This window comes from Sceloporus occidentalis, unplaced genomic scaffold, assembly GCF_023333645.1.
Source record: "Sceloporus occidentalis isolate IW3139 unplaced genomic scaffold, rSceOcc1.0.p SCAF_3, whole genome shotgun sequence".
Taxonomy (NCBI): domain Eukaryota; kingdom Metazoa; phylum Chordata; class Lepidosauria; order Squamata; family Phrynosomatidae; genus Sceloporus; species Sceloporus occidentalis.
The window spans coordinates 158,631,424-158,657,271 of NW_028316983.1; the positions used below are offsets into that span (position 1 = coordinate 158,631,424).

General features: G+C 40.4%; 1 protein-coding gene across 2 annotated transcripts in view; it reads right to left on the reverse strand.

Moving 5' to 3' along the window:
• Positions 1–272: 272 nt before the first annotated feature.
• The window catches only part of LOC149316990 (ATPase WRNIP1-like), a 45,377-nt gene continuing 19,801 nt past the window's right edge, over positions 273–25,848 (reverse strand). The window contains exons 4-7 of one of the 2 annotated variants that reach the window (XM_089516635.1): positions 15,163–15,386; positions 5,239–5,394; positions 2,698–2,777; positions 273–1,123 (exon numbers count right to left, since the gene is read on the reverse strand). In XM_089516635.1, the coding sequence (XP_089372761.1) occupies positions 857–1,123; positions 2,698–2,777; positions 5,239–5,394; positions 15,163–15,386 (727 nt within the window). In that variant the 3' untranslated portion in view covers positions 273–856. The remainder of the gene's footprint in view (positions 1,124–2,697; positions 2,778–5,238; positions 5,395–15,162; positions 15,387–25,848) is intronic. The other variant, XM_089516636.1, reaches the window with a different exon arrangement.

Below are 25,848 nucleotides of genomic sequence, written 5' to 3' on the forward strand. Positions count from 1 at the left end.
CCCACCATACTGTTTGGGTGTTTCTGGTACACAGTACAACTAGTAACAGCTACCCAACAGAATTAGATTATGAGACTGAAATCCATGCAATTTCCAAGGAGCTCCTGAGGAATCTTCCCATTGCCAGCTATTGCTCACTGAAAACATATGAAGTTGGAGTATCAGTGGAATATGCTCATTATCAGGATGCACACAAAGGAATCAGCAGTAACCACATACATACCAATACATTTTTAAATCAACTTTATTTAAGCAGTTTCAAAATATCAAAAACAATTAGACAAAACTGTTTTCTACTTTAAGGCACAAATGTAGTATTTTTCTTTCCAAGCCCCTTTTCACAGTTCTGAGCAAATCATATTAAATTTACTAACAAAGGATATGGTCATAATAAAATTTGGCATTTTTAATCCCACTGATTATACATGGAGCACTAAGTGCCTGCTTAATCTATTTTGATTAAAAGTGCCTAATTTGATCTAGACTTGTCCGCTCCTGTATTTTTTTAAAAAAGAATATATGTTATCTGATTCACATATGGTTATTAAAGTCCAATGATTTCAGTTGATCTAGCTGCAAACTAGACTGCAGCCATCACTTTGCAACATAGTGTCCCAAACATCTGAGAATCTATTTCTCCAAGACAAACAGTTCAACTTATGCCAGATGAAGACTGCTAATTAACAAATCGTGAACATGTCTATCAAAAGACATGCCAATATGAGACATGCAATTCAGTATTATCAACTCAGATTACAGAGTGGCTTTAAAATAAAACTGAAATGGTAAGAAAATACTGGAGAATACAAAAGTGTGAGCAGCATGGTAGAGAAAAACGTTCCTGTGTAGTACATCCTTATTGTGCAAAAAAATTAGTTCCTTTCAGTTCTTCAGGCAGGTACTCCTGCTCTACAGGTTCCTTATACAAAGGGTTATATTTATAACCTTTACCATAGCCAAGGTCTTTCATGAGTCTGGTAGGTGCATTCCTCAAATGCAAAGGAACTGGTGGAAGGGGTCCTTGGTGGTTTCTCAGGCACGACTTGACATTGTTATAAGCACTGTACACCTCTATAGACTTTGGTGCTCTGGCGAAATAGACAACACACTGTGCTAGTAAGACCTGGACAACCAAATAAGGGGAAAAAACAACAACAACAGAAATTATTTGGAATACCATTAGTGGCAGAACTATATGTTATATACTCAAAAAACCAACTCGCTGTACCAGGGCCTCAGAGTAGCTTGAAAATCCATGAATAAGTTACCCACTTGGCCTGCTCCTTATTGTCCTAGAGGGGCTGCATTGTTGTGGCTACTATGCGACAATGGCATGGGGAAAATATCTTCCCTCTACAGTATCTTTCACACATACAGATATGAAAACTGATAGTGAGACTAAGGGCCTGTACAGACGGGTGCTTTGTGCCACCCTGGGGCCTAACTAGGGGTGTGCAGGGTCTGAGCATTTACATGCTCAGCATCCCTACCGTGCACCCTAGCGCCTAAACAATGCTGTGCCATGCAGATGTCATCGTAGAGCACGAGTGTGCCAATGTTGCCCCATGCGCGGCTTAAAAAAATCCACTGGGGAGCGAGTTCTTTTTAGGCCTCCCGGAAGCTTCAGCATTTTCTGAAGGTCTCTATCCGAAGCAGAAAGGGGCGGCACCTTGCTCCCCCTTTCTCCCAATCTGTCCAGCCCCTAAGTTGTTAAGGTTTAACATTTGTTAAGTTGTTAACGTTTATAATGACACTGTATGTAGGTTCAGAATCAAAAATGTGGGAAAAGAGCAGCCATATAATGCCATTTCAGACTGAAACAGCAGTAGGGGAATCACACTTCAGAACGTTCCACTTTATCTGTATCCACATGTATATCTAGGTATATACACAAATATGTCCCTGTCAAGGACCTTCCTTCCCATTTTGTTTGCTAATCCATTAAAATACAATTACAATTGGTCCTCCATATTTGTGGCTTTGACTTTTGTGGGTTCGATCATTCATGGATTGATTACTATGTTCTCTCTAGGAATCTCTAGGTCCTCCAGCATGACTCTACCCAAAGTTGACCACAGTCATGCTAGAGGATCTAAAGATTCCCAGATAGGTGTTATCTCAGGTTAAAAAAAATTGTGTTTATTCCCTTTCATGGGGGTCCTGCGCCCCTAACCACAACAAATGTGGAAGGCTTACTGTACCCTGCAGCTGGAGAGGGTGCAGTCTAGCAAGAGAAGTATAGATTTGAACACCACATTATCTCAATTTTTTATTTCTTTGAAATTATCAGTTATTATTTGTAACAGTCATCACTACGTTGATACACAACAGGGGCCCAAACCAAGTAATGTTCCCTTCTCTCTCTTGTATGTACATCTTAACATGGTGGGAGGGCAGTGGTTGAGAGTCTGAGAAACCTTAAGAATAGTACTATCAGGAGACCAGACTCTGTAAAGAGTCTAAACTTCTAGTCGCATCTCCGACTGCTTTTTAATTGAGCTTTATGTGTAGCTGAAATCTGTAATCTAAGCTAAGGAAGTAATAGCTCCAGCAATAACGTCATTTATACTAAATATAAAAGCATCTTTATTAAGAAGGAAAGGTAGGGAATCAGGAAGAAGGAAACAGAAGTAGCAGGAGGAAGAAACAGCAGTTAAAGGGTAACTGTTCCAGAAATGAATTCATAGACTACTTCACCTCACACTCTGGCATTCCAATAAAGTGGCAACCTTGATAAGCAGCAACAGCTTGAGTTAGTGCCAAGGGATCTGCCAGTCCTACAACCAAAACATAAAAACAACACAAAAAAGTTCATTAACATTAGCAATGTGTCACATGCAGTATCTCTTTCATGTCTTAAGGAAAAATGCTCACAAGAGGGCTAATATAAGGGTTTGGAATCACTGGATGCTTGTAGAGGGCCATTCTTCAGTAGGTGTTTCACTGCCAACTCCTGAGCCCCTTGGCCTAGCTTTTCATCCTTTCTTTCATTCCTCATTCAATTGTCCTCTGTAAGCAAATAAGCAATGACAAAGGAACAAGGTGGAGAAGTTCAAGCCTCTGCTTACCCTGTCTTCTGTGCAACTTTACAGTCAGAGGCCAAAAGGAGAGAACAACTTGAAAGAGCAGTGATGACAACAGTGAGCAGATCTCCCAAAACCTGGAACCAGCTTTGGTTCACTTTATCAGTGATTATATCAAACAAAATAAATATTTCAGTGAAGAGAATTATGTTGAACTGAGTTAGGACCCTTCATATTTTGCTATTAACCCAGTTAGCAATATCCAGGAAATAATTTTAAAAGTTTCAAATACCGAGTATTTTATTATTTTAATTTATTTGATTTTTACCCTGTGTCCACACTAAATAAATAATCCAGGTTGACACCACTTTAAATGCCATGGCTCAATGCTATGACATTCTGGGAGTTTGTAGTTTGCTGTGACACCAGAACACTCTGACAGAGAAGCCTAATGTCTCACAAAACTACAAATCCCAGCATTCCATAGTACTGAGCCATGACAATTAAAGTGGTGTTAACCTGGATTATTTTTGCAATGCAGATACAGCTTTACTCTACTTTTCTCCCAATATGGGAGCCAAAGGTCTGAAACATATGGGCCAAAAGCACCGGCTTTGGCAGATCCAGAAGTGTGGCATATAGATGACTCCCCCCCCCCCCCCCGGATCAGGCTCAGGTTGTGCCACCAGCTAAAGGAGCGCAAAAAAAGCACTGCCTTGCCAGTGGCCCATTTGGGACTACAGCGATGGTGGCTGGTTTTGGGACCATGACATCAGAGTTTGCTCCAAGCTACTGGTCTGCTTGGTCCCAAAGACAGAGAGATTTGACTCTGTTCCCTTCCACCCACTTCATGGCATATATAAAATTAATTTTTTAAAAATTTATTCTACTTTCCTGCTTAGCCAATCCTACCACGTTCCTACATATCCTTAAATGATTGTGGTATTTCTATTACACCATTCTATAACTACAGTGAAAGTTACTCAGTGCCCCTGAATGCCTACAGCGATTCCACAGTGAGTCAAGTGGCCCTTATCAGAGTAATAATTGTCTATATACATGTGTATGGTGTGACACTGTTGTGTCACATATAGCAGGCAGTGGTACACTGCAATGCAACAGAAAGATATGCTGAAGCAGATGATAGAACAAAAGCATACAATATGCAGGGATTGGTTCCTCCAGGGAAATTTCGAAAATTTAGAAATTTTCAGGTCAAATATTGGAACATCAATTATCCATGAGATTTAACATTTGGGACCTGAGAACAGAAGAAGCATATTGAGACAGTCAAAGATCTAAACTAGACATATAGAATGATTTGGGGAGCTGTATCTCTATCAGGTACATCTGAAAATTCAAAATAGCTGATGCACAAGTATTCACATCCCACTTTTCTATGGAATGTTCATAGTGGTTGCTGCTATGACTAAGGCCTGTTACAGACTGCCAAAATAAAGCTGCTTCGGGTCTCCTTGGAGGTATGCTATTTAAATGATGCATGGGTCCTAAGAGTCCGGAGATCGCACCAAAGCCAGACTCCATTCCTAAGCACTGGAATGCAGCTTTGGTGCAGCTTCTGGATTCTTAGGACCCATGCATCATTTAAATAGCATACCTCCAAAGAGACCCGAAGCAACTTTATTTTGGCAGTCTGTAACAGGCCATAGTTTTAGTGAATGTGGCCCCAAAACACCCTCAATATAGTCTCATGAGGTGGTGTATAAAGGAACTGCTGTAAAGCTAAACATAATATGTATCCAGTGAGGCTTCATAAAAGCAAGTACAGTAAACAATGTAATTTACTCCTGGACAAATAATAAGAGTAGCATAGCTCACTGGCAAAACCACCTTGAGTATTCCTTGCCTAAGAAAAACCAATGAAAAATGTATGGGGTCACCCCAGATGAGCTGAAAGCACATACACATATACATCTCACATTTTAATTGATTACCAATTAGCAGAATCTTCTTTTGCATATCCTCCCACCCTGAGGCCCTGCCATCAACAACAGAATAATACACAGATTAACATGGGAACCATTCCTCCTTAACCAGGGTCAGACAGTATATATATACCCACTCTCTTCCAGGCCAGCATTCTCTGAAGATGCCAGCCACAGATGCTGGTGAAACGTCAGGAATAAACTCTTCTAGAACATGGCCACATAGCCCAAAAGACCCACAAAAACTATAGTTCTCTTGAATTACCCACCTATGTCTTCACTTGCAAACCTCACCAACCTCCTTGCCACATACAGTGGATCCTCACCACCTTCAAGCATTCGAGCAAGCCAGTAAAGAGAAGCATTTTCATCAGAGCCTCGCATAGATTTATGGAGAGCAGAGATGCAATTGTAATGTTCCTCACCTATTTAGAAACAGACAGAAGGCCACATTAATCCTGGACCGTTCAAAGCAGCCGACCACCAGTCTGTTCAGGGAAGACAAAAGGAAGTACTTCTAATTAACATGTGGTTCTAACTACTATTAAGAAGTGGTACCATTATGTTAGACAGATTTAAAGAATGATTCTATAGTCTTTCCACAGCCACTAGTCTTCACAGCTTCATTTCAGAATAATTCCAGCTCAGAATCAGTCCCTAAATGATCAGAGCAAGTAAATAATGGTTGTGCTGCACAGAGAGGTGGGATATAAATAAATTTTATTATTATTATGTATATGTCTTCCTTGCAACAGAAGACACAGCTGGACAAAGTCAGGGGTTGGAAACCAGGGGTCCTCAGGATGTTCATAAACTACCATTAAAAATCAAAAGGTGAGGACCTGGAAATCAGAATCTTTTTTTTTTAAAGTAATAATTATTAGGATTGTCAGAGTGAAAACTGGAGAGGGTCCCTGTACCTCTGATGGCTGCATAGAATAGGGAATTTCAGCAGATGTTGCTTATCAACTGGCTGTGTGAGAAGCAACGCCTCCTCCAACTCCCTCTCTGACACTACTATTACATGTACAGGAGGCCTCTCCAATTTACAATCTCATAACCCTGTCAATATATATGTATTTTAAAAAGGCATGCAATACATACACAATTAATAAGGTAAATTAATCAAATTCTGGATCTTATGCTGACAAGCAATACTAACCAAGAGTGCCTAAATATGTATGTATGTTGAATACTTTGGTAGAAAAATGGAGAACACTTAATCTGCTATTTTACTATTGAATGAAATTTGCTGGTCTTTCAATGTCTGCATTCTGATGTTGCCAGGAAATGACATATTTTGGAACCATCATCAATGTCTTGAAACATCTAGTACACCTGAATTTTTACATGCAAAATAAAATTTTCTATTGGATCCTTTGCCCAGACTGCTTGTTGATACAGGGGTCCAGTATTTGGTGGGCTTATAGACAATTTATAAACCCTAAAACCCTTAAAGTGAATAAAATAGCAAATTTTGAGGAATAGCAAAATAAGGACTCAGCAAATGCAAATGGGAAACCACTCAGAGTCAGGGGCTTTCCCAGCAGATAATGATCACCAATTAGCAGACACTAATTCTCATTTGCATTAGCCTCCCAGCCTGAGGCCTGCCATCAGCAACAGAATAATACACATGCAAATCACTCCTGCATTCCCAGGCTCACACAGTGTATATATATGTATACCCACTTTTTCGAGGCAAGCATTCTCAAAAGATGCCAGCCACAGATGCTGGCAAAATATCAGGAAGAAACTCTTCTAGAACATGGCCACATAGCCCGAAAAACCCACAAAAAACTATGGATGCTGGCCATGAAAGCCTTCAACTTCACAAATTTATAAATTGTTTATTTACTTTAACTATGTTATATAGAGACATGATTTTTTGTTTCATTTTTTAGTTTTGATTTTCATTTCCAGGTCCTCACCTCTGATGTTTCTAGAAACCAACAGGTGCACTCTTACAAGCCTCTGTAGGCTTCATGAACACTTGTAACAAGTGAGGCTACCAAGCACCTGCTTCTAATATTCATCCAGCTGCATATTTTTCTCATATATCTTCATAAAATATTAATTACAGGGCACCATTCAAAGTGACTGTGTCAAAATGTGCCATTATCCAATTTTCCTGCAGGTCACAACAGCTTCCTGTTATGAGAACTCAAAATGTGCATGGCTACTGTCCCCTGCAAATAATGCTTAACAATATCTGTGTCTGCATCGTTCTGCCTCTAGTTTTAAAAGGAAAAGCTTTTTTATTTTCATTTGGGAATGTGTAAACATGTGTCCCTCTTAACTAGGATTTCCTGTGAGTTTGGTCCATCCATCCCTCACAAGGGTGGTCTCTTCTAAGACACACAAGGCCAGCAGACAGCTATTTTTAATAGTGCTCCACACAAAGAGCCCACTGGTATGCCATCAATATCAGGCCAATATAAACAGCATGTCTCTGCTCTGTCACAGCATTCAGACTTTCAACTTGAGCTGGCGGCAATAAACCAGGCAGCTGGGAGGCTCGTCATACCCTTGGGAATGGCGTCGCCTGGTCTCTTAAAAAACCAAGATGGCTTTTAAATATTTGAAAAGGCAAGCATAGCCTATCTTTTCCAGCTGGCATTGTTTCTGCTCAGTGTGATAATCCACTAAGTTTCTTTCAAGTATTCAACAGGAGAAAAAACATGATAGGAAAACACATGTTGTATTGACAATCACAGTGACACACAGACACACAAGATATAGGCATACTTGCAAGAGCAGAAAATGGCCTCATTTTTGGCAGAGACCTGTGGATAAAGGGCTTTGTTTGGAAATATTCTCACATCTCCCTTCACATGTTCACCACTTAAAAGTTCCAAATCATGCATCTGCTGAAGAAGGTTGCAGTCAGCCACTAAAGATTTTTAAAATCTTAAAGACATTTTCAAGGAGTTTCAGCAAATCAGTGCTTGTCTTCTCAGCAATAAAAGGTGAGCAGGGCTCTTAATGCTATATATTGGTGCCACCTCAATTTTATTTTTCTAAATAGCAATAATTGTATGGACTTTAGTATCTCCTACACACACATCCAGGCAAGCTTTTAAATAGGAGATGGGAAGATGAAAGCTGAAACCTTTTGCTGAATGAGTCTCGTACTGTGTACGTTGGTAAGACAGCAAACTTTTTCCCCTGGATATTTCCTGTGTGGGCTAGGCACACTGTTTATTTAAAAAGTCTCAAGACTTCAGATTGAATGGACTTTGTTTACTGGATCATCTCAAGAACACTACTAAGTCCCTTTTTAGGCTGGCTCCATCCCCTTTCAGCTTTTTGTAAGGTGCAGTAACTGTACTTTCTTTAGTCCCTAAAACTAAGGCTGGCTGTTGCAAGTGTTTTGACTGGATGGGGTGCATGTTTAAAAGTGGGTTTTAATGCACTGCTTTGATTTGTTTTTAAATAATGTTTTAACTGCTTTTTATCTGCTTTGTATTTGCAAAAGGAAGTACTTCAATAAACAAATATTTCAAAATGCATTATTGATTGATTGACTGACTGACTGATTAAATTTATATCCTGCCTTTCTCCCAAGATGAGATTCAAGGTGCAATAAATTGAAAAAAGGTTTAGGTAAAATATTAGTCTTAAAAAGTTAAAAAATAATTAAACAATATTATAATAAGCTTTGGAAATATTTTTAAATTCATGATAAGCTTTATAGGCAATATGAGACTGCATAATAATTTGAAAAAAATCAACCCTGAATATTAAAGCTTATAGGCAATAATATAACAAACCTCTCTTTTTCAGTAACATGGTGAATGCACAGCCATTTTGCAGGTATTTTTTATATTTTAAAAAAAAAAACCCCTTGATTCAAGAGTAAGGACGCAAAAGGTGGAAACTGATACAAAGGCTCAAATGTGCTTCCTTTGTTTCTAATTCCCTAGTATTTACTGCTCTTTTTTCCAATACTTATTATTTTATTTTGCAATTATGAGACCTATTCTTTTGAAAGAAATCAACTAGTGTTGTGATGAATGTTTTATTAAGTTTTTAAAAAACGAAATGGCTTCATGTAGTCCCTTTTGCTGTTGCATGTGAAGCTGAAATATTCCAAAATTTACAACCCTACTTATGGCATCTTAAAACCTAAGAAATTTGGTGCTGTAGAAGCTTCAGTGTATTATAACCCAATTCAAGTGGGATACAGGTCAGAAAAGCTCCTGCTATGACAAAGCCCTTTTTGCAGCCCCATAATGCTTCTCTTAAAATGCATTTTAGATAACCAGCCCTATGTGTCTTTTGAAAGAACTAGATTTTGCAAATTGATTGGGGATGCTAGGAACATGTCTATCTTTAGATGTTTGATCTGCAATTTGTCTCCATAAAGAGTGTCCGGTACTAATTTTTATAAATCAATCACTTTTTTAAAGAGCTAGGATATTACAAAAGCTGGCCACCCTAAAGAGAATTCTGGCTCATGTGGAAAGGGTTGAAATCCCTCCATCTCTCTGGAAGTTACTGTTGTGAACAAGTAAAGATGTGGAATTGCCTTCTGCAGAGCCAGACTATTGGCTCATCTAGCACAGTGGTTTCTACGCTGGCTCCCTCAGTGTAATAACATTCAGGCCTCCTGAGCAAAAAAACACGTTTTACTGGAAATGCAAGGAACTGAACTTTTTAATGCAGTGGTTCCTAAACCTCCAGGTGTTTTGAACTTCAGCTCCCACAAGCTCAAGCGAACTTGACCAACAGTTAGGAATTCTGGGAGCTGAAGTCCAAAATATTTGGGAGACTAAAGTTTGGGAACCATTGCTTTAATGAAAAGCACGTGTTCTGTGTCACTGAGCTATGCCATTTGAAATTGAACTCATTTAAGTATAGGTTGGACATCCCTTATTCAAAATGCTTGGGTTCAGAAGTGTTTGGGATTTTTCAAATTTTAGAATAGTTGCAAATACATAATGAGATATTTTGGAGATGGGACTCAAGTCTACACAAGAGATGTCACTAACTTAGCCACTCATGACACGAGTTTTGGAGTCTGGAGTATTTTGTATTTCAGAATTTCAGATAAGAAATACTCAACTTGTATATCATCTGAATTGTTTTATGTAGACCAAGCACTCTGGTGAGAATGTAGTCCAGCTACATCAGGAGGGTCACATCTTCCTTTCCTCTGGTACATGAAGGGACACTAATGATCATTCTTAAAGGACAAACTGATTTAAATGGACTCAGTTTTCAATTAGCTTTTGTGCCATGCATAAAGGCATATATACAAAACAGGAAAATAAAACTATTTTTAATCATCACACTTCCACTCACAGTGCCAGCCAAAGGACCACTCTTCACCTGAATAATATGTGGAAGTGTGTTGGTAATAGTAATGTATAGCATATTTGTGATTTTTTTTTCTCCTCAAAGAGATAGGGTATCTCAAGTTTTAATACACTACTGTATGGCTTTTTCAAATTTTGGGACTTGTTTGTATAAAAATTTATTTGTATAAAAACCATTTCATTTTGTGGAAAATACATTTTTCTCCACGAGGATGTGGCACTGTGCAAAATATAATGATGCTTTGTGAAAAAAATATATTTTCAACAAAACACATTTGTGGTGCAAATTATATTTTTGAAGGAAAATAAAGTTTACCAAGTCACTGTAACTTTGATGAAAAAAACAATGAAAATGTAGAAAAAGTTTCAAAATCTCAATTAGTGGGGAGAAAACTTTTGATATTATGTTTCATTGTTTATAAAGGGAAGAGTTAATCATTTTCGGTAGAGTTCTATTTTGCAGAAAGTTTGAAAACTCATCTCTCTCATCACAACATGTGTTTTAATCATAGGGTCTGGTGCTCTGATTCTTTATTGATAAAAAGAAATTAAGTAACAGCATTTCCAAGACAGAATAAAGGTTAGCACTGAAAATAAATCTCACGAAGTGCATTTGTTCGACCAATTAAGTACGAGCACATAACCAGTTAAATGTAAGGAGACAAATCTAATCTTCAAAGCGCAATCTCCAATTCCCATCTCCACCGCAAAGACAGACATAAATGGCTAGTGTTTGCGATGCATAATCGTGCCAAGTCACGAATTTAGCCAGAGCTGGTATCAAATTAGGAATCCTCGTACACAGTCATACGCAAGCAGACTGACATCAGCAAATTAAAAAATTCATTTCCTTAAAAAGGACTGCCAAAAATAAAAGGAATTATTAAAAAAATCTATAAAAGATTTATTTGAATGGCAATATTGATGTGGAGTGTGAGGGGTGTAAACAAAGCTAGAGTTTGCACATAACTAGAACTCTAAATGATTCCAAAATAATTTAAAAAACAAAACAATGGTATCAGCAGCAAAAGATTTAATATGAATGAGAGGTTTTACTAAGTACTAGGCATCAGTGAACAAATAATGGTGAAATGGTTTTCCATGAGCCATGCTAATGGCATCTCTCCAAGAAGCCTCCAAATGTGAAAATCAGAATTTAAGGAATACAAACAGTAGCTCTTAAGAATTCACATCCCACATATAGTCCATAACAAAACTAATGTTCTGATCTTACTTCAGCTTTATTCCTGCTTTTTGGCAGAAATGAGGAAACATTGATCCTATTCAAGCATTCTGAATTTTGTTCATGGAGAGACTGAGGGGCTCTGCCATGTTGAACTGGGATGTTCAGAAGGATAACTCTAAGCTTGTTTGTCTGAATGAAGTTCCAATCATCTTCATGATCAAGAATGATGATAGCCCAAGGCCACTGAGGGATACAGCTAAGCTCAGTCAAACTTATTTACAATTGCCCATCATCAGAACTTTCCTGCACAAAAAGGTGGGGAAGGAGAAGCAGTATTGGTGATACTCAAGAAAAGATAACTTGTGTTCCTCTATAGATGTCTTCAGACTGCAGCTTACAGCAGCTGCAGCCAGTGCAACCAATGGAGAGGGAAAATGGATATTAAGTCCAGCAATATCTGGCAAATAAGTCACCCAACCCTTGTTGCTCTTTAGTTGACTTTGACTTAATGGCAATCCCATGAATGAATGACAGAACTCCAAGAGCCCCTGTTCATCAACTGCTCTGCTCAGGTTCTGTAGACTCAGGGTCATGGCTTCCTTGATTGAATCAATTCCCATATAATGTAGTCTTCCTCATTTCCTACTGCCCTCAGCAGTTGCACTTCAGAATGACTGAATAGGGCTGTGGTGATAACCCACTTGTAGAGGAATAAACTAATTATGACTCTCAGATCTCTGTTTTCTTTACTCAAGAAAAGTCTGGCCAAAGCTAACTCCAAGATTGTACAAAGTACTTCAAAGGCTGCACTCGGCAGAATAAAAAATATGAAGTGCATGTATCCATGTACAAATGTCTGAATGTACTATGATGTCAAAAATTCTCTGCACTGAGAAAAGTAGCACAGAAGGGAAAAGGCAAGGCTGTATCCCTTGCTTGACATTCTAGTTTTCTACACACAGTGATCCCAGCCAGTGCCCCATCCCTCAGTTAAATAACAGAATCCTAAGGCCCTTTTAGGATGAAAAGATTTGCTAAAGCAGGAAGGTTCATGGAGGCACACCCCATTTCTTCTGACGTATGAGATGCAGCTCTCTGGGGACTATGTATGTACAGCAGCTGGAGGAATATTGCCCTTTCACACATATGTATAGAGGGAGGCATTCAAGCATACATACACATCTCACATGCCAATCCTAGCTGTAGACTGAAAAGGTCCAGATGGGGAAAAGCCTTATCATTTGATCTTTTGAGATTGTACTAACCAGTACAAGGAAAGAAAACAGATGTTTGCTTGGAACATTACAAAATAATTAAAACAGAAGAAATTGCACACAAAGACACACACATCCTCTTCACATTAATTACTGTATATTTTTAAAATGGTTCATTTTTCTGTCATAATGCATTTTTGAAAATGCTCTTGGGGCACCCGGTACAGAAATACTTGGAAAACTTTTGTGAACAGAAATCCAAATAACACCAAGAGGAAGTCAAAATAACAAGAGAGTGTAGAACTAGATAACATGATAGATACTGAGAATATATATAAAGTGTGGTGCATTAGAATAAAAGTTTTTTAAAATATATGGATGTTATGTAAATAATATCTTATTTTAACTATTTTGTATGGAGCACCGTACTGTATATAGATAGAAAAGAGAAAGAGAAAATAGAGTACTGATTAAATCATGGACGTAATATGCAAGATTATTATCTTCAGGTTAGCAAATATAAGTTTTATTCTGAATCGCATCGTAGAGGTGATAACTAATTTTTTCTTTTTTCTCTTTGTTATCAATAGGAGATCGTTTAAACAGCCAAACACCTAGGTAACTGAAATAGCTACCACTTTGGATTTTGGAAGTCTTCTTTAAATTTTGTGGATTTGTTTATGTTTTATGTATGTTTTTTAATGTAATGTGTGTAGTTGTATTCTGCTTGTTTTTTTAATGTAATAAAAAATTTTTTGAAAAAAAAGAAAAGAAAATGCTCTTGGGGCAACACAGAAAAGACCACCAGCTATTCTTAGTCACGAACAAAGACATTTTATTCACTTGCCACACCATCTCTAGGGAGACCTGGTATGTGTTATCCTATACCTTTAAAAATTGTTCCCTTTGAGACAACATCATGGAGTTCACAGCATGTTCACTGCCAATCTCCTTCTGCACAGCACAGTACAGCTTCCTCACATTTTTCACACCTATTGTTGGAACAGTTGCAGGAGGCAATGAAGAAGCCTGCCAGGTTAAGTTGAGGAAGAAGTGGACCTAGTTATAGTCTTCTGAGAGCAACAGCTATCTTACCTCCCAGTAAAGCCTTTTGGGTTATTAGAAGGTGAAGAGAAATATTACATTTTAATGTTTGGCTTTCTGTTGTATTATTTTAATGTATGTGCTGTTTTATTGTGCTATTATCATTGTGTTCATTGCTACATATTGTAACCCCTTTTGAAAGAAATGTTGGCATACATTCTATCTAAATAAAAAGATTTCAGTAGAAAAAAACTAGGCTCACTTCCATCACAATAAACCACAGTTCAGCATAATCTCCAAATGAAACAAATGCCTGAGCACAACAGGCTCATGTGTTCCCAATCCTGTGGAGCACCTTTCAAGTTTTTTTTTAAAAAATTAAGGTTTTCATGCCATCCGAGCAGTTACTTAATCTTAACTATGGTTTGTTCAAAACAAGCCAGTATCAAATAGTAATATAAGATCCTGAATTGCTTCAACTATGCTTTTAAATTATGAAGCTTTTCCAGTTCAGAAGAAATGATACATTATAATATGCTGAAAGCAAGAAGCAGACACTTCTGAACTTTTACCTATGGTCTAAACCACACTGCATAAATAATCCAGTTTGAGACCACTTTAACTGTCCTGGGTGTTAGGGAATTATAGGGCCCATACAGACAGGCCAAAATAAAGCTACTTTGGGTCACTTTCGAGGTATGGTTTTAAATGATGCATGCATCCTAGGAGGCCAGAAGCTGTGCCAAAGACACGTTCCAGTCCTAAGGACTGGAGCATAGCTTTGGCGCAGCTTCTGGCCTCTTAAGATGCATGTGTCATTTAAACAGCATACCTCCAAAGTGACTCGAAGCAGTTTTATTTTGGCCTGTCTGTATGGATCCACAGTTTATTGTGGCACCAGAGCTCTCTGACATAGAAGGCTAAATGTCTCTCAAAACTATAGTTCCCATAATTCCCTAGCATTGAGCCAAGGTGGTTAAAGTGGTCTCAAACTGGATTATTTCTGCAGTGTGTTTTGGACGGAAGCCTGTGCTGGAATAAAGGAGGGGAGATGGAGGGGGGGTTGAACTATGAAACTGAGTTCAAACCATTAAGTCCAAAGCCCTTCTTTCTTTCAGAGAGAGAAATTATTTAACAACAACAAAAAACTATTTTAATAACAACAACAACAACAACAATTTTTTTAGACCACCTCTCCCTGCGCATCAAGGCGAGTTACAGTAAAAAATACTAAAAATAGTAAATGATACTCTGACAGCATCTTAAGGTTAATGTTTTGTTTGGGTTGCAATGTGCATGGGTACCTGTTCTGTGATTTCCCTTGGCAGAGAAAATACACTAAATACATCATGCAAAACTGAACAGTTGAATTGGGTATCTTGGCTCAGTCACAGAACTGCTGTATAGGCTGCTCTATCAGGCACTCACCAGCTCGATCATAGAGAATATGGGACCGCTGGAGACCTTCTTTCACGTGATCTTCTGTGATGATCAACCCTTGAGTGGAAGAGTCATCAGTACTACTCTGATGGGAGAGTTTCATTGATGTGGCCTGAACTGCCATCTGGAGTCCATTCAATCCAGTTCTTGCATCACCATCACATAAGTAAGCAAGTGTGTTGATGGCTTTTCTCTCAATACACACACATAACCTGAAATAAAATAACACTGTATTGCTTCTAATAAGAAACATGATACCTGAATTTATTATATATTGTTCAGGGGCTACATTTCTTTGCAATGAACACTGAGCACCAACTGGATTTAAAGGTTATCCTTATGATATGCCACAGTGGATAAATATTACAGGAGCTTTAAAAAGAGTAATTAATGCACAATACCTTTAAAGCATAATGCTTTTGAAATTATTTGAACCATCACCCCACAGCATTCTGTAACTAGATGACAGGCATGAGGCAGGGAGGAAAAAGGGTTGCTGCTTTCAACTGCAGCCTTACCAACGTCTCCTTCTAGGCCTACTTATGTCATAAAAAATTCCAAGCTCAAGTGTCTGAAGATGCCGCATGAGTCACATAATGTTTTTAGTTCTCACACACTGAGCACCAATAAAAACAAGTTTCAAGTTTTGTTGTGTGAACTGTCTGTAAAACAGGGATGGGCTCTTCAGATGTTAAGAGTATACCTCCCACAAACCCCAGCCAGCACAATCAACAGTAAGAAATTATGGGAGTTATGAAATTAACATCTGGAGGGCCACATGTTGTCCATCACTGCTGAAAAAGACATGTAGGTTGTACAGAATAGATGTATCAGTGGTGGCAAGACAGAAATTAAATACTGTCCATAGTTATTTGTGGGTTTTTCGGGCTATGTGGCCATGTTCTAGAAGAGCTTCTTCCTGACGTTTCGCCAGCATCTGTGGCTAGCATATGTCTCTGAAGATTGGCCTTGCCAATCTGAGACCGATTCCTACTTGGGACCTCCAGCTCGTCTTAGCAGCACTAGCTACCTCATCCTTCGAACCTTTGGCTTTCTGTGACCTCAGGCTCCTCACTTGGAAGACAGCCTTTCTGGTAGCTATCACCTCAGCACGCCGTGCCAGTGAACGCTGTGCCCTCCGTACGGATGCTCCATATCTGAATTTTTTCAAGGACAAAGTCATCCTCTGTCTGGACATCTCCGTTCTACCAAAAGTTGTGTCTGCTATTCATTTCAGCCAGGACATCCTCCTGCCGACACTAGCACTGAACCCGACCCCCAACACCAAGCACCAACTCCACTCCTTTGATGTCAGGCGGATGCTAGCCTTCTACCTCGACAAGACTGCGTCCTATCGTCATTCCCCCAGACCAGGGGTTGGCAACCTCTGGCCCGTGGGCCGAATGCGGCCCATGAAGGCCTTTCAGCCGGCCCCTGCTAACTCCTGCCGCCGCCGCCAATTGCGGCTTTTCGCTGCTCCGGGCACCGCCATTTTATTTCTCAAAATGGCGGCAAAGTCTCGCGCAACCTTTTCCGTGGCTGCACAAGACTTCGCTGCCATTTTGAAAAAAAAATGGTGGCGGCCTAGAGGCAAAGTCTCGTGCGACCACAGGAAAGGTCATGCAAGACTTCGCTGCCATTGGCGGCAGCCTCTAGCAGGCCCGCTGCAGCCGCCGGAGCCCTCGAATAGGGCTCCGGCGGCTGCAGCGGGCCTCTAGGAGGCCCGTTGTGGTCGCCGGGGCCCTGCTGCAGGGCTCTGACGGCGGCAGCAGGCCTCTGGGAGGCCCGCTGCCATTGCCAGGGCCCTCCAAGAGGGCTCCGGCAGCGGCAGCGGGCCTCTAGGACATTTTTGCCGGCCTCTGATGGGGCCTAGGGCCCCGTTAGGGGCTGGCAAAGAGGAGGAGGCCTCCAGCACTGGCGGCCCCTGCCAGCTTTTTTGCCGGCCTCTGATGGGGCCTGGGGCCCCGTCAGGGGCTGGCAAAGAGGGGGAGGCCTCCAGCACTGGCGGCCCCCACCGGCTTTTTTGCCAGAGGAGGCCTCCAGCATTGGCGGCCTCTGACGGGCCCTGGGGCCCCGTCAGGGGCTGTCAAAGAGGGGGAGGCCTCCACCGCTGGCAGCCCCCGCCAGCTCTTTCCTGACCTCTGACAGGGCCTGGGGCCCCGTCAGGGGCCGACAAAGAGGAGGAGGCCTGGCCCCCGGAGGGTGGAAGCTCTGCCCCCGGCATGTAGCTCTACCCCCGGCATGCGGCCCCGACCCCAGAGGGTGGAAGCTCCACCCTCCGGCTTCGGCCCCCCAGTTGTTTGAGGGACAGCAACCCGGCCCCCAGCTCAAAAAGGTTGCCTACCCCTGCACCAGACTCTTCATCTGCTATTCCAACTCCAAAATGGGGCTTCCAGTCACACCTCAACGTTTCTCCAAATGGGTGTCTTCCACAATCCTTCTCTCTTACGAGATTTTTGGGAAGACTCAGCCTGCTCGAATTTGAGCCCACTCCACCAGGGCGGTAGCTTCATCTTCAGCCTTCCTCTCCAGAATTCCCTTGGAGGACATTTGCAAGGCTGCGGTATGGTCACAACCTCTGACCTTTATCAAACACTACAGTCGTGATACTAGACACCGACGTGAAGCAGCCTTTGGCAGAGCTGTTCTCCTTTCCGGAACACACTAAGGTTAGTTGGCACCTGTCAAACATGACACTCACATTGTTTCTGGTTTCATAATTGTTTATTGCCAGGACACTCCTTCCTCCATCATGGGAAAAGCTTGCCAGTCTAACCCATTTGTGTGCTTCGCAGAGACCACGAAGGAGGAGGACAGGGTGCTTACCTGTAACTGTAGTTCTTTGAGTGGTCATCTGCGAATTCACACAAATCCTGCCCATCCTTCCCTCTGTCATGTCCTTCTCTATTCCTTGTCTGCTCTTTTTTAGAACTGAGAAAGGGCGGGAAGACCTCCTGCCTATATAAAGGGTGGGCGGAACTACCGCCAAAAAGTCTTCCCTAGCGATTCCATTAGGATCCGGAAATGCTGCACAGGCGCAGAATAACCTATTTGTATGGATTTGCAGATGACCACTCAAAGACCTACAGTTACAGGTAAGCTACCTGTCCTTATTCTCTCCCTGTCCCCACAGTGTTTTTCTGAAGGTTATCACACAGTAGTGTGCATCCTCAAACCATGGGTGGGACATTGCAGAAGGCCCAGTGGAAAATATTGCACTACTAAGACTGCCAAAAATGCTTACATACACACATACCCATACACAAGAGGTTGCCAGACACCCACTCCTGGTTTTCTTAAATCTGACTATACAAATGGATTTAGGAATCCCAGAGTATAATTGCCAAAGAGCTGAAGAGAAATCTCCCAATGATGCACTCCGATAACAGCCTTGAAAGCAGGAGTACAACAACTAGACTGATAGAGATACAGTACCTCCTACATCCAACCCACTGAGCTGTTCCAGGAGGATATCATGCTCAACGATACTGAAAGGCAACAAGAGGGCAGGGAAATTTAACAAGGGAACACTCTCTGCACCTGTCACTCAAAGAAAGTCATCAACCAGGGTGAACAACAGCATTTTCCAAGTGTGATGACCTGGACTGTTTACAGTATTCCAAGTATGACCACAGCACAGATTTAAAAAAAGGCAATGCAATATTGCCAAATATATTTTGACTGATTTTCTGGTTATGTGCAACAGGGAATTTGCCTTTTCTTGTAGCAGCTGCACACTGAGGCGGCATCTACATTGCAGAATTAATGCAGTTTGACACTTCCTCGGCTCAATAAAAAGTATTACATATTGGAAAATCAGGTAGTCTTTTGTCCACTGTCTCTTACATGAATACAGTCAGACCACCATATCAATGGGGAATCCATTCCTGACCCTCCCCCCAGAGATACACAAAAACATGGATCCTCATGTCCTGTTCTTCCTAATGACAGTGTGACGTGCAAGAACCAGATAGCACGGCTGCATACATGCACAGCCACTGGAAACAGTGGTGTTTGCGATTTACAGATGTTCAGATCCACGGTTGGCAAACCCGAGAATACGGAGGCCAGCCTATACACTGTTAAAAGGCTCATTTCTTCAGCTTTCCAAATTTTACACAGTTATTCCTTCAGAGACGGGACAGTGTTACTCCTCCTGTTTCTAGGAATCAAAATCCCAGCAGCACTCAACAGATTCTGAACCATTTCTTTATCTGTCTCTGTAGACAACCTAGGTCATCTGGATCACTGCTGGAATTTTGTTCTCAGTATATCTCAGAGGAAACTGCCAAATTACTGTACAAACAACTTACGAACGCAAGGCCATCCGTTCTGCTCATACCCCCAACCAGCTGTTATGGCATGCCACATGTAGAAGAGTTACAGATGATGAATCAAAGAAAGCACATAAATGGTGTGTAATGTGACCAACAATGTCATGCAACACTGCCATGCAGACAAAGTTTACAATAGCTAGCCATCTTTAATGCAAGGAGAAACTTATATAATAGCCATCTTTCTTCCTTCTAATCCCCATTTCTACCCTGAAATAGGCCTGTTTTCAGCCTTTGCTGATCCCAAGATAATGTTGCATCACAATCCTTGGCTCATTGTCTGTTAGGGCTGCTGAAACAGCTGTATTCACCAAAGGTAGTGTCGCAAACAATTTGGGAGGAAGTACAGTAAATCCCACAGTAGTGAACACAACAACATTTCCCCAGTGGATATTCCTATTTTCTCCACAGCACTTTGGGTTGTTGTCTGTTTCCTAGTTCTCAGCAATGTTGTTATGTTTGTAAATGAGATGAAGCTGACTAAAAGGTTATTTTTAAAAGGAAACTGAGCTGAGCAAGTACACATCAGGTCTCTGCATGGAATTAAGGCCACATTAATTCAAAGTCCCACTCAGCTATGAAGATCACTGGGTAGCCCAGCCACTGTCTCACTGAGATGCCATAGGAATAAAAAGGGAACCACACCAACATACAACATAATTTATTGCCCGTTTTTATACACTAAGGTGTTAGGGATTTTTAGCTAAATTCTCAGAGACATGCTAAGTATAGGTGTACTAGCTTGCTCCCACTAACAAAAACTTCACATGGAAACCCCCCCAAAATAAAAATGCCAGTTGAAACAGAAACTTAAGATCAAAACACAATAAAATAGAGACACTTCTAAACTGCACATGCTACAGACTGAAATCTGGGACTCTCTTCATACAAAACATGTGCTCAGTCACTAAGCTTTGGTTGTCTTTCTTAGCTGTCACAGCCATGCTATCCCTGTTAAGCCTTCAAGAAATCCACATGTTTACTGGAACACAGCCAGAAAACCACTGTTCTCCATTGTAAAATATCAACACTTCTTCACACAATTCTTTCCAAAGTTACCAGTGTCACAATGTTCATTTAACTGAACAAATATAGGGAGAAAATAATCTAGATAAAAATGCTAATTGCTTCAATGCAATCCTTTGCACATCTCAGTCCTGCAAGCATTCTCCCCTTCCATCACTCAAATTCCCCAAACTCACTTGAAAAGCTGTGACCTATTGGAAAGAATAGCTATTCTTTATTTGCATATGGTAATTACAATATATTTACATATTTACTGGTTGTGTTTATTTCCTGCCTCTCCGGCAATGAGCTGAAGGTGGCATACATGCCCACTTCATCCTCATAACTGTATATATTTCATGTTGCTATCATATACCTTTAAATATAATGGTATATGATAACGGATGGACAGACGGAAGGACAGTGGACCCTTGGTATCTGCTGGGTTTGGTTCCGGGAACCCCTATGGATACCAAAATCCATGGACGTTCAAGTCCCAATATATACAGTGGCATAGTAAAATGGTCACCCTTATTTAAAATGGGAAAATCAAGGTTTGCTTTTTGGATTTTTTGAGGGAGGATATTTTCAAGCCATGGATGGTGGAATCTATGGATGCAGAATCTGTGGATATAGAGGGCCAACTGTAGATATGTAAACATTATAAATATATCCATTCCCTAGCTCAGAAGGCCAGTACTAAGTGGAAATTTCAGAGTTTACAAGTAAATTGCTCCTCTTTGCTTTCACATGAATTTTTCAATAGTTACAACGTACCTGTGTAATGGGAAGAGGTTTCCCATTCTTTTCTTCTCATTCACTAATATATTGCTGTCCCTTTAACCTACATGATGAGGTAACAATTGCAAGGCAGGAAACTAACTGACTTTCCAACCTCTCAAGATACCCATACTCTCATCTTACACTTGCACCATTTCATATTTTTGCCAGTCTCCAAAATTAAACACAGGACATATTGGACACCAAGCCCTGGTGTTTGTACCATGTAACTAGTGATACTTAGAGACAAAAATATAAACACACAGGCGGGGAGGACACCCCAGGAACTAACACTGGCTGACCTTATGATAGAGTGTCAACTAAAAGGTAAAGGAAAAGTACAGCTAGTGGACAAGCAATGATAAAAACTCAAGTGGAATTCTCTTGGTGGTAGCCTAAATGAATATGTCTTTCAGTGAAGTAAGTTCAGATATGTCAATGGCCCATGATGAAGGCAATCGTTGCTTATTCCTGTCTTCACACAGGAATCTGCTGCTGATGGATACATATAATGATCTCTTGTCAACTGCTACAGATACTGGCTTCTAACAGCAGTGGCCTCCAGCTATAGTTTGGGCACATCTAACAACTCCATTTTTGTTTTCCTGTTCAAGTATCTGTGTTGTATCCTTCTCCACATAGCTCAGGGCATCGCATGAGGGCTACATTTTATCTCCATAATTCATAACACCATGAGACAGGCTAGTACACCAAGTACAGAACTCTATGTGATGGTGGCAGGGCCATGCCTTCAAGGGAGGTGGGAGAAAATGGTTTCCAGTAGCAGCCAGGAATAAAGCAGAACAAGGAAACAACAAGTCTACCTCTCACCTCTCAGTTTTCACTATTGCAAAAGCATACCAACCCCACAGAGCTGGCTGCAGAACATCAGATAACTTCAATTCTCTTTGTCCTATTGCAAAACCATATCAATGCAGTTTCTCACCCATTTCTTTAATGATGTGTCATACCACTAAAAGGTTGCCACTGTCTGAGTATTGACCAATTATTCATGCTGTTGAAGCAGCTTATGCTTCACTGTTCATACTTGGCACAACATGGCAACACATTAAAGGAAGTCAGGCTAGCGTCATCTTTGTTGAGTTTCTGGCTGCCAGCCAAAGACAGTATTTTTGTGTATAGCTTTTAGTTTTTAAACTATGCTTTTACATTTAAAAAAATCTGTTTCTGAGTAATGCTTTTCTCAGTTGTACTGTGTATTGTGTGAGTATTGTGTATTGTTTTAGAAGTTGGTGAGCAGGAAATCAGTTAACAAATTAACCGCAGATTTTGTCACTAACAGCTTTGTATCTTCAATAAATGTTATCAACCATACAACTTTTTTATAATTGTTGTCTAAAGGCTGTTGAGCAAAATTTGAAAAAGCCCCCCCCCCCCGGGTACTTGGGTGAAATCATTAAATTAAAGAATGCAGCATTAAACCATAATTGCAGACCTATCCACTTGTTTACAAAGCATTTTGAAAGAACATGTGAAGAGGGGAGCATGCTAGCCTTACCCTCTTCTCTTCAGCCCCACTGCTCTCACAAGTGTGAACAGGGGAGTTCCCCTAGATGTGGATGCTCTCCATGCAACTAGAAATCCCAGTTTTTCACACCTCTGTGGATAGGATGGCTTTTCTTTTCAGACTGTTCCCTGTCTAAAGGAGAAAAGCACTGGCAGTGGACATAGAAGAAACAAAGCCCCTCCACTCCATGGGTTGATTCAGATCGCTTTGAAAATGAGTGACTAGGGCTGTAGTGAGCTACAGCTGAAAAACCCTCTTTACCTAAAAGCAATAATCCTGATACGTGCTTTTTGTGACCTCTATCAAATATTGCTCCTGTAATATTAAAAAAACCCTGCAATCACTGATTGACCAACAAGTGAGTAGGAAGTTTCACTTGGCCAGTGCTAGTTTTTTTAAAAATGAGAGAGGAATTGTGAGAAGAAATCAGAGCAAGCAGCCCCCAACACTACAGTTTTAACATATAAGGGCACCCAAGAAGTCTTGCTATTTCTTGGCTGTGTCTTTTGCTTATTATGTGACCTTGAGCTGCCCCGTTAACCTTTCTGTGATTATGTTTACAAGTCTATATCCAACTTGTAGTGCTGAGGAGAAAATATAAATGGATATCAGACCCTTTGACTTCATCTCACCCAGTAGTATTACAGAGGAACAACACACTAAAAAAAACCCTTTTTATTTATGAAGAGGAGGGCAGAGAAAAATGCATGTATTTTTACATTTGGTTCTGGTTAGTCAATCTGTGGATTCTAGTTAAAAAAGAGAATGGAACTTGGGAAAATTCTCTCTCTCCATAAAGAACAGAATCTCACAGTCATTGGCCATGTTTACTGGGGAATTCTGGTAGCCCAAAAAGTAACTTTTACATGCTGTGGGGAAAAAAACACATTCCAATAGTCTAATGTCTTGCTATATTTAACATTTTGATGTCAGGTTTCAGAAATTTGTCTGCAATAAACAATGCAATCAATGCTTGAGTTGGAAAAGTGTGGGATTCGACTTCAGTCAATCAATCTATAGCTGTGTGCCTGCCTACAACAGGTAAGGTAAACAGCAGCTGCCTCCAGAATCCTGTACTGAACATGCACGAACATCAGCTCAGAGGCAACCAGGAGAGCAATGCTTTACCAATGATATCTAGCACATTAGCCCAGATCTGTACAGCCACCAAAACAGAAATCATAACAAAAGTGTAGGCTGATGAAAGAAAAAAAAAGCACTTTGGAAGTAGCCCTCATGTGATCTCTAGAACGTATCATGTGTTTTTGTCTAATTATGTACAGCTTATCTGACCTGGTTGTTTTACTTCACGTGTGCATAATGCGAAATGTTAGGATTTGGGGAGGGAGGGCATTGCTGAAACATGATGAAGCTTTTCTTTTTTTTATGCTGTAGGAACCTATCCTAATTCTTTCCTTGTTATTTCGGCCTCTGGTGCCAAGGTTTCTGTTAAAGAAGTGATGTGAAGGAACCTGTCTACATTGTTAACTGAGTTATATCTGTATGGTGAAACACAAAACCTTGGCCAGAGAGAAAGGCAGAATGGTTCTTCTTACTTCCATTCCATCCAGAAACAAAAGCCTCCAGAAGTCAGCCAAGGAAATGCCGCAAACACAGCTGTGGCATTACATTAAAGCTGTCAAGGAGTGTTGCCTCTGTCACACCCCCTAAACCACCCTTTATACCCTGCTGCAATATGAACAGCCATACAGATACAACATGCTAAATAACAAAAATATGTTCTCTCCTTTGTTTTCCTAACTTAATCCATCTAGTTAGGCGCTCACACCCCTCTTCTTATACATCTTCTGGAGTAAAATTTCACAATAAAACTGTACAAAAGGTAATGCTCTTAGAGGTTTTGCGCTTTTGCTCTATGGCAAATTAGATTAAACATTATTTACACTTTTAAGGCCTGCTGAAATAATGGGGATTTAGGCTGGCCACAGCTCCTACTGATTTCATGCTAATTAAGCACCTATCATATTCTATGGATTGGATTCAATCAGTGAAGAGATAATTGACTTGGGTTGCATCCACACTACAGAAATAATCCAGTTTAAAATGCTTTAACTGTCATGGCTCCATCCTCTGGGATTTTGGGATTTGTAGTTTGTAATGGCATCAGAGGATTCTGACAGAGGAGGCTAAATGTCTCACAAAACTAAAATTTCCAAAATTCCATAGCATTGGATCATGACAGTTAAAGTTGTGTCAAACTACATTATTTCTGAACTGTGGATGCAGCCTTGGCTTGTGGGGGCTCTCCTCACTTTCACTGAGCGAAGTGACTATACACTATCAGATTTTGTTTGGGATATGAGGAATATGGTATACATTTTCTTAGATTTTGACCATCTGCTCCAAAGTCTGTATTTCCAATTTTTATTTTTATTTTTATGCTCAAACTTCAGAACCTCTTGAATAAGCATAGGGGCAGGAAAAACAGCAGACAGCTTTAATATATTTTTGCTGGAAATTTGCTTTTAGCTTTTTTTTGTTTGTTTTATTTCCCTGAGGCTGACAGTATTTTAATATGGACACTCTCTCTTTAAAACTGGAGTAACTTTTGGAAGTAGGGCAATAAGTGCAGCACCGGCCCCTTCTTGACCCATTATGAGTTGCATCTGCTATAACTGAAATTTGTGAGTGCAGCAAAAGCACAAAAGACAGTTCTACTCTGAAAACCTGCTACCGTGCTACTGAATTTTAGCATCATATAAGCAGGAAAAAATCCACCAGTTTCACTTTGAAGCAAGGTATGTGGAAAGCACATGCCTTGTTTTAAAACGGAAAATTACTTGTAGGCATATAACTCTGTTTTAAAACTAGATGCATCCATCTAAATTGAAACTCCAGGGTTTCTTTGTTTCTTTTGCTGCCACTCGATAGTCAAAATATAGTGGCAGGAATGCAAATCTGGCAGCAATAAGTGCTTATATGTATAAGAAAAACTGAGGGAGGGATGCATGAGGCCACAGGAAAAAGGGCTGTTTACCCCTGTTTTAATAAAATAATAAAACTTTT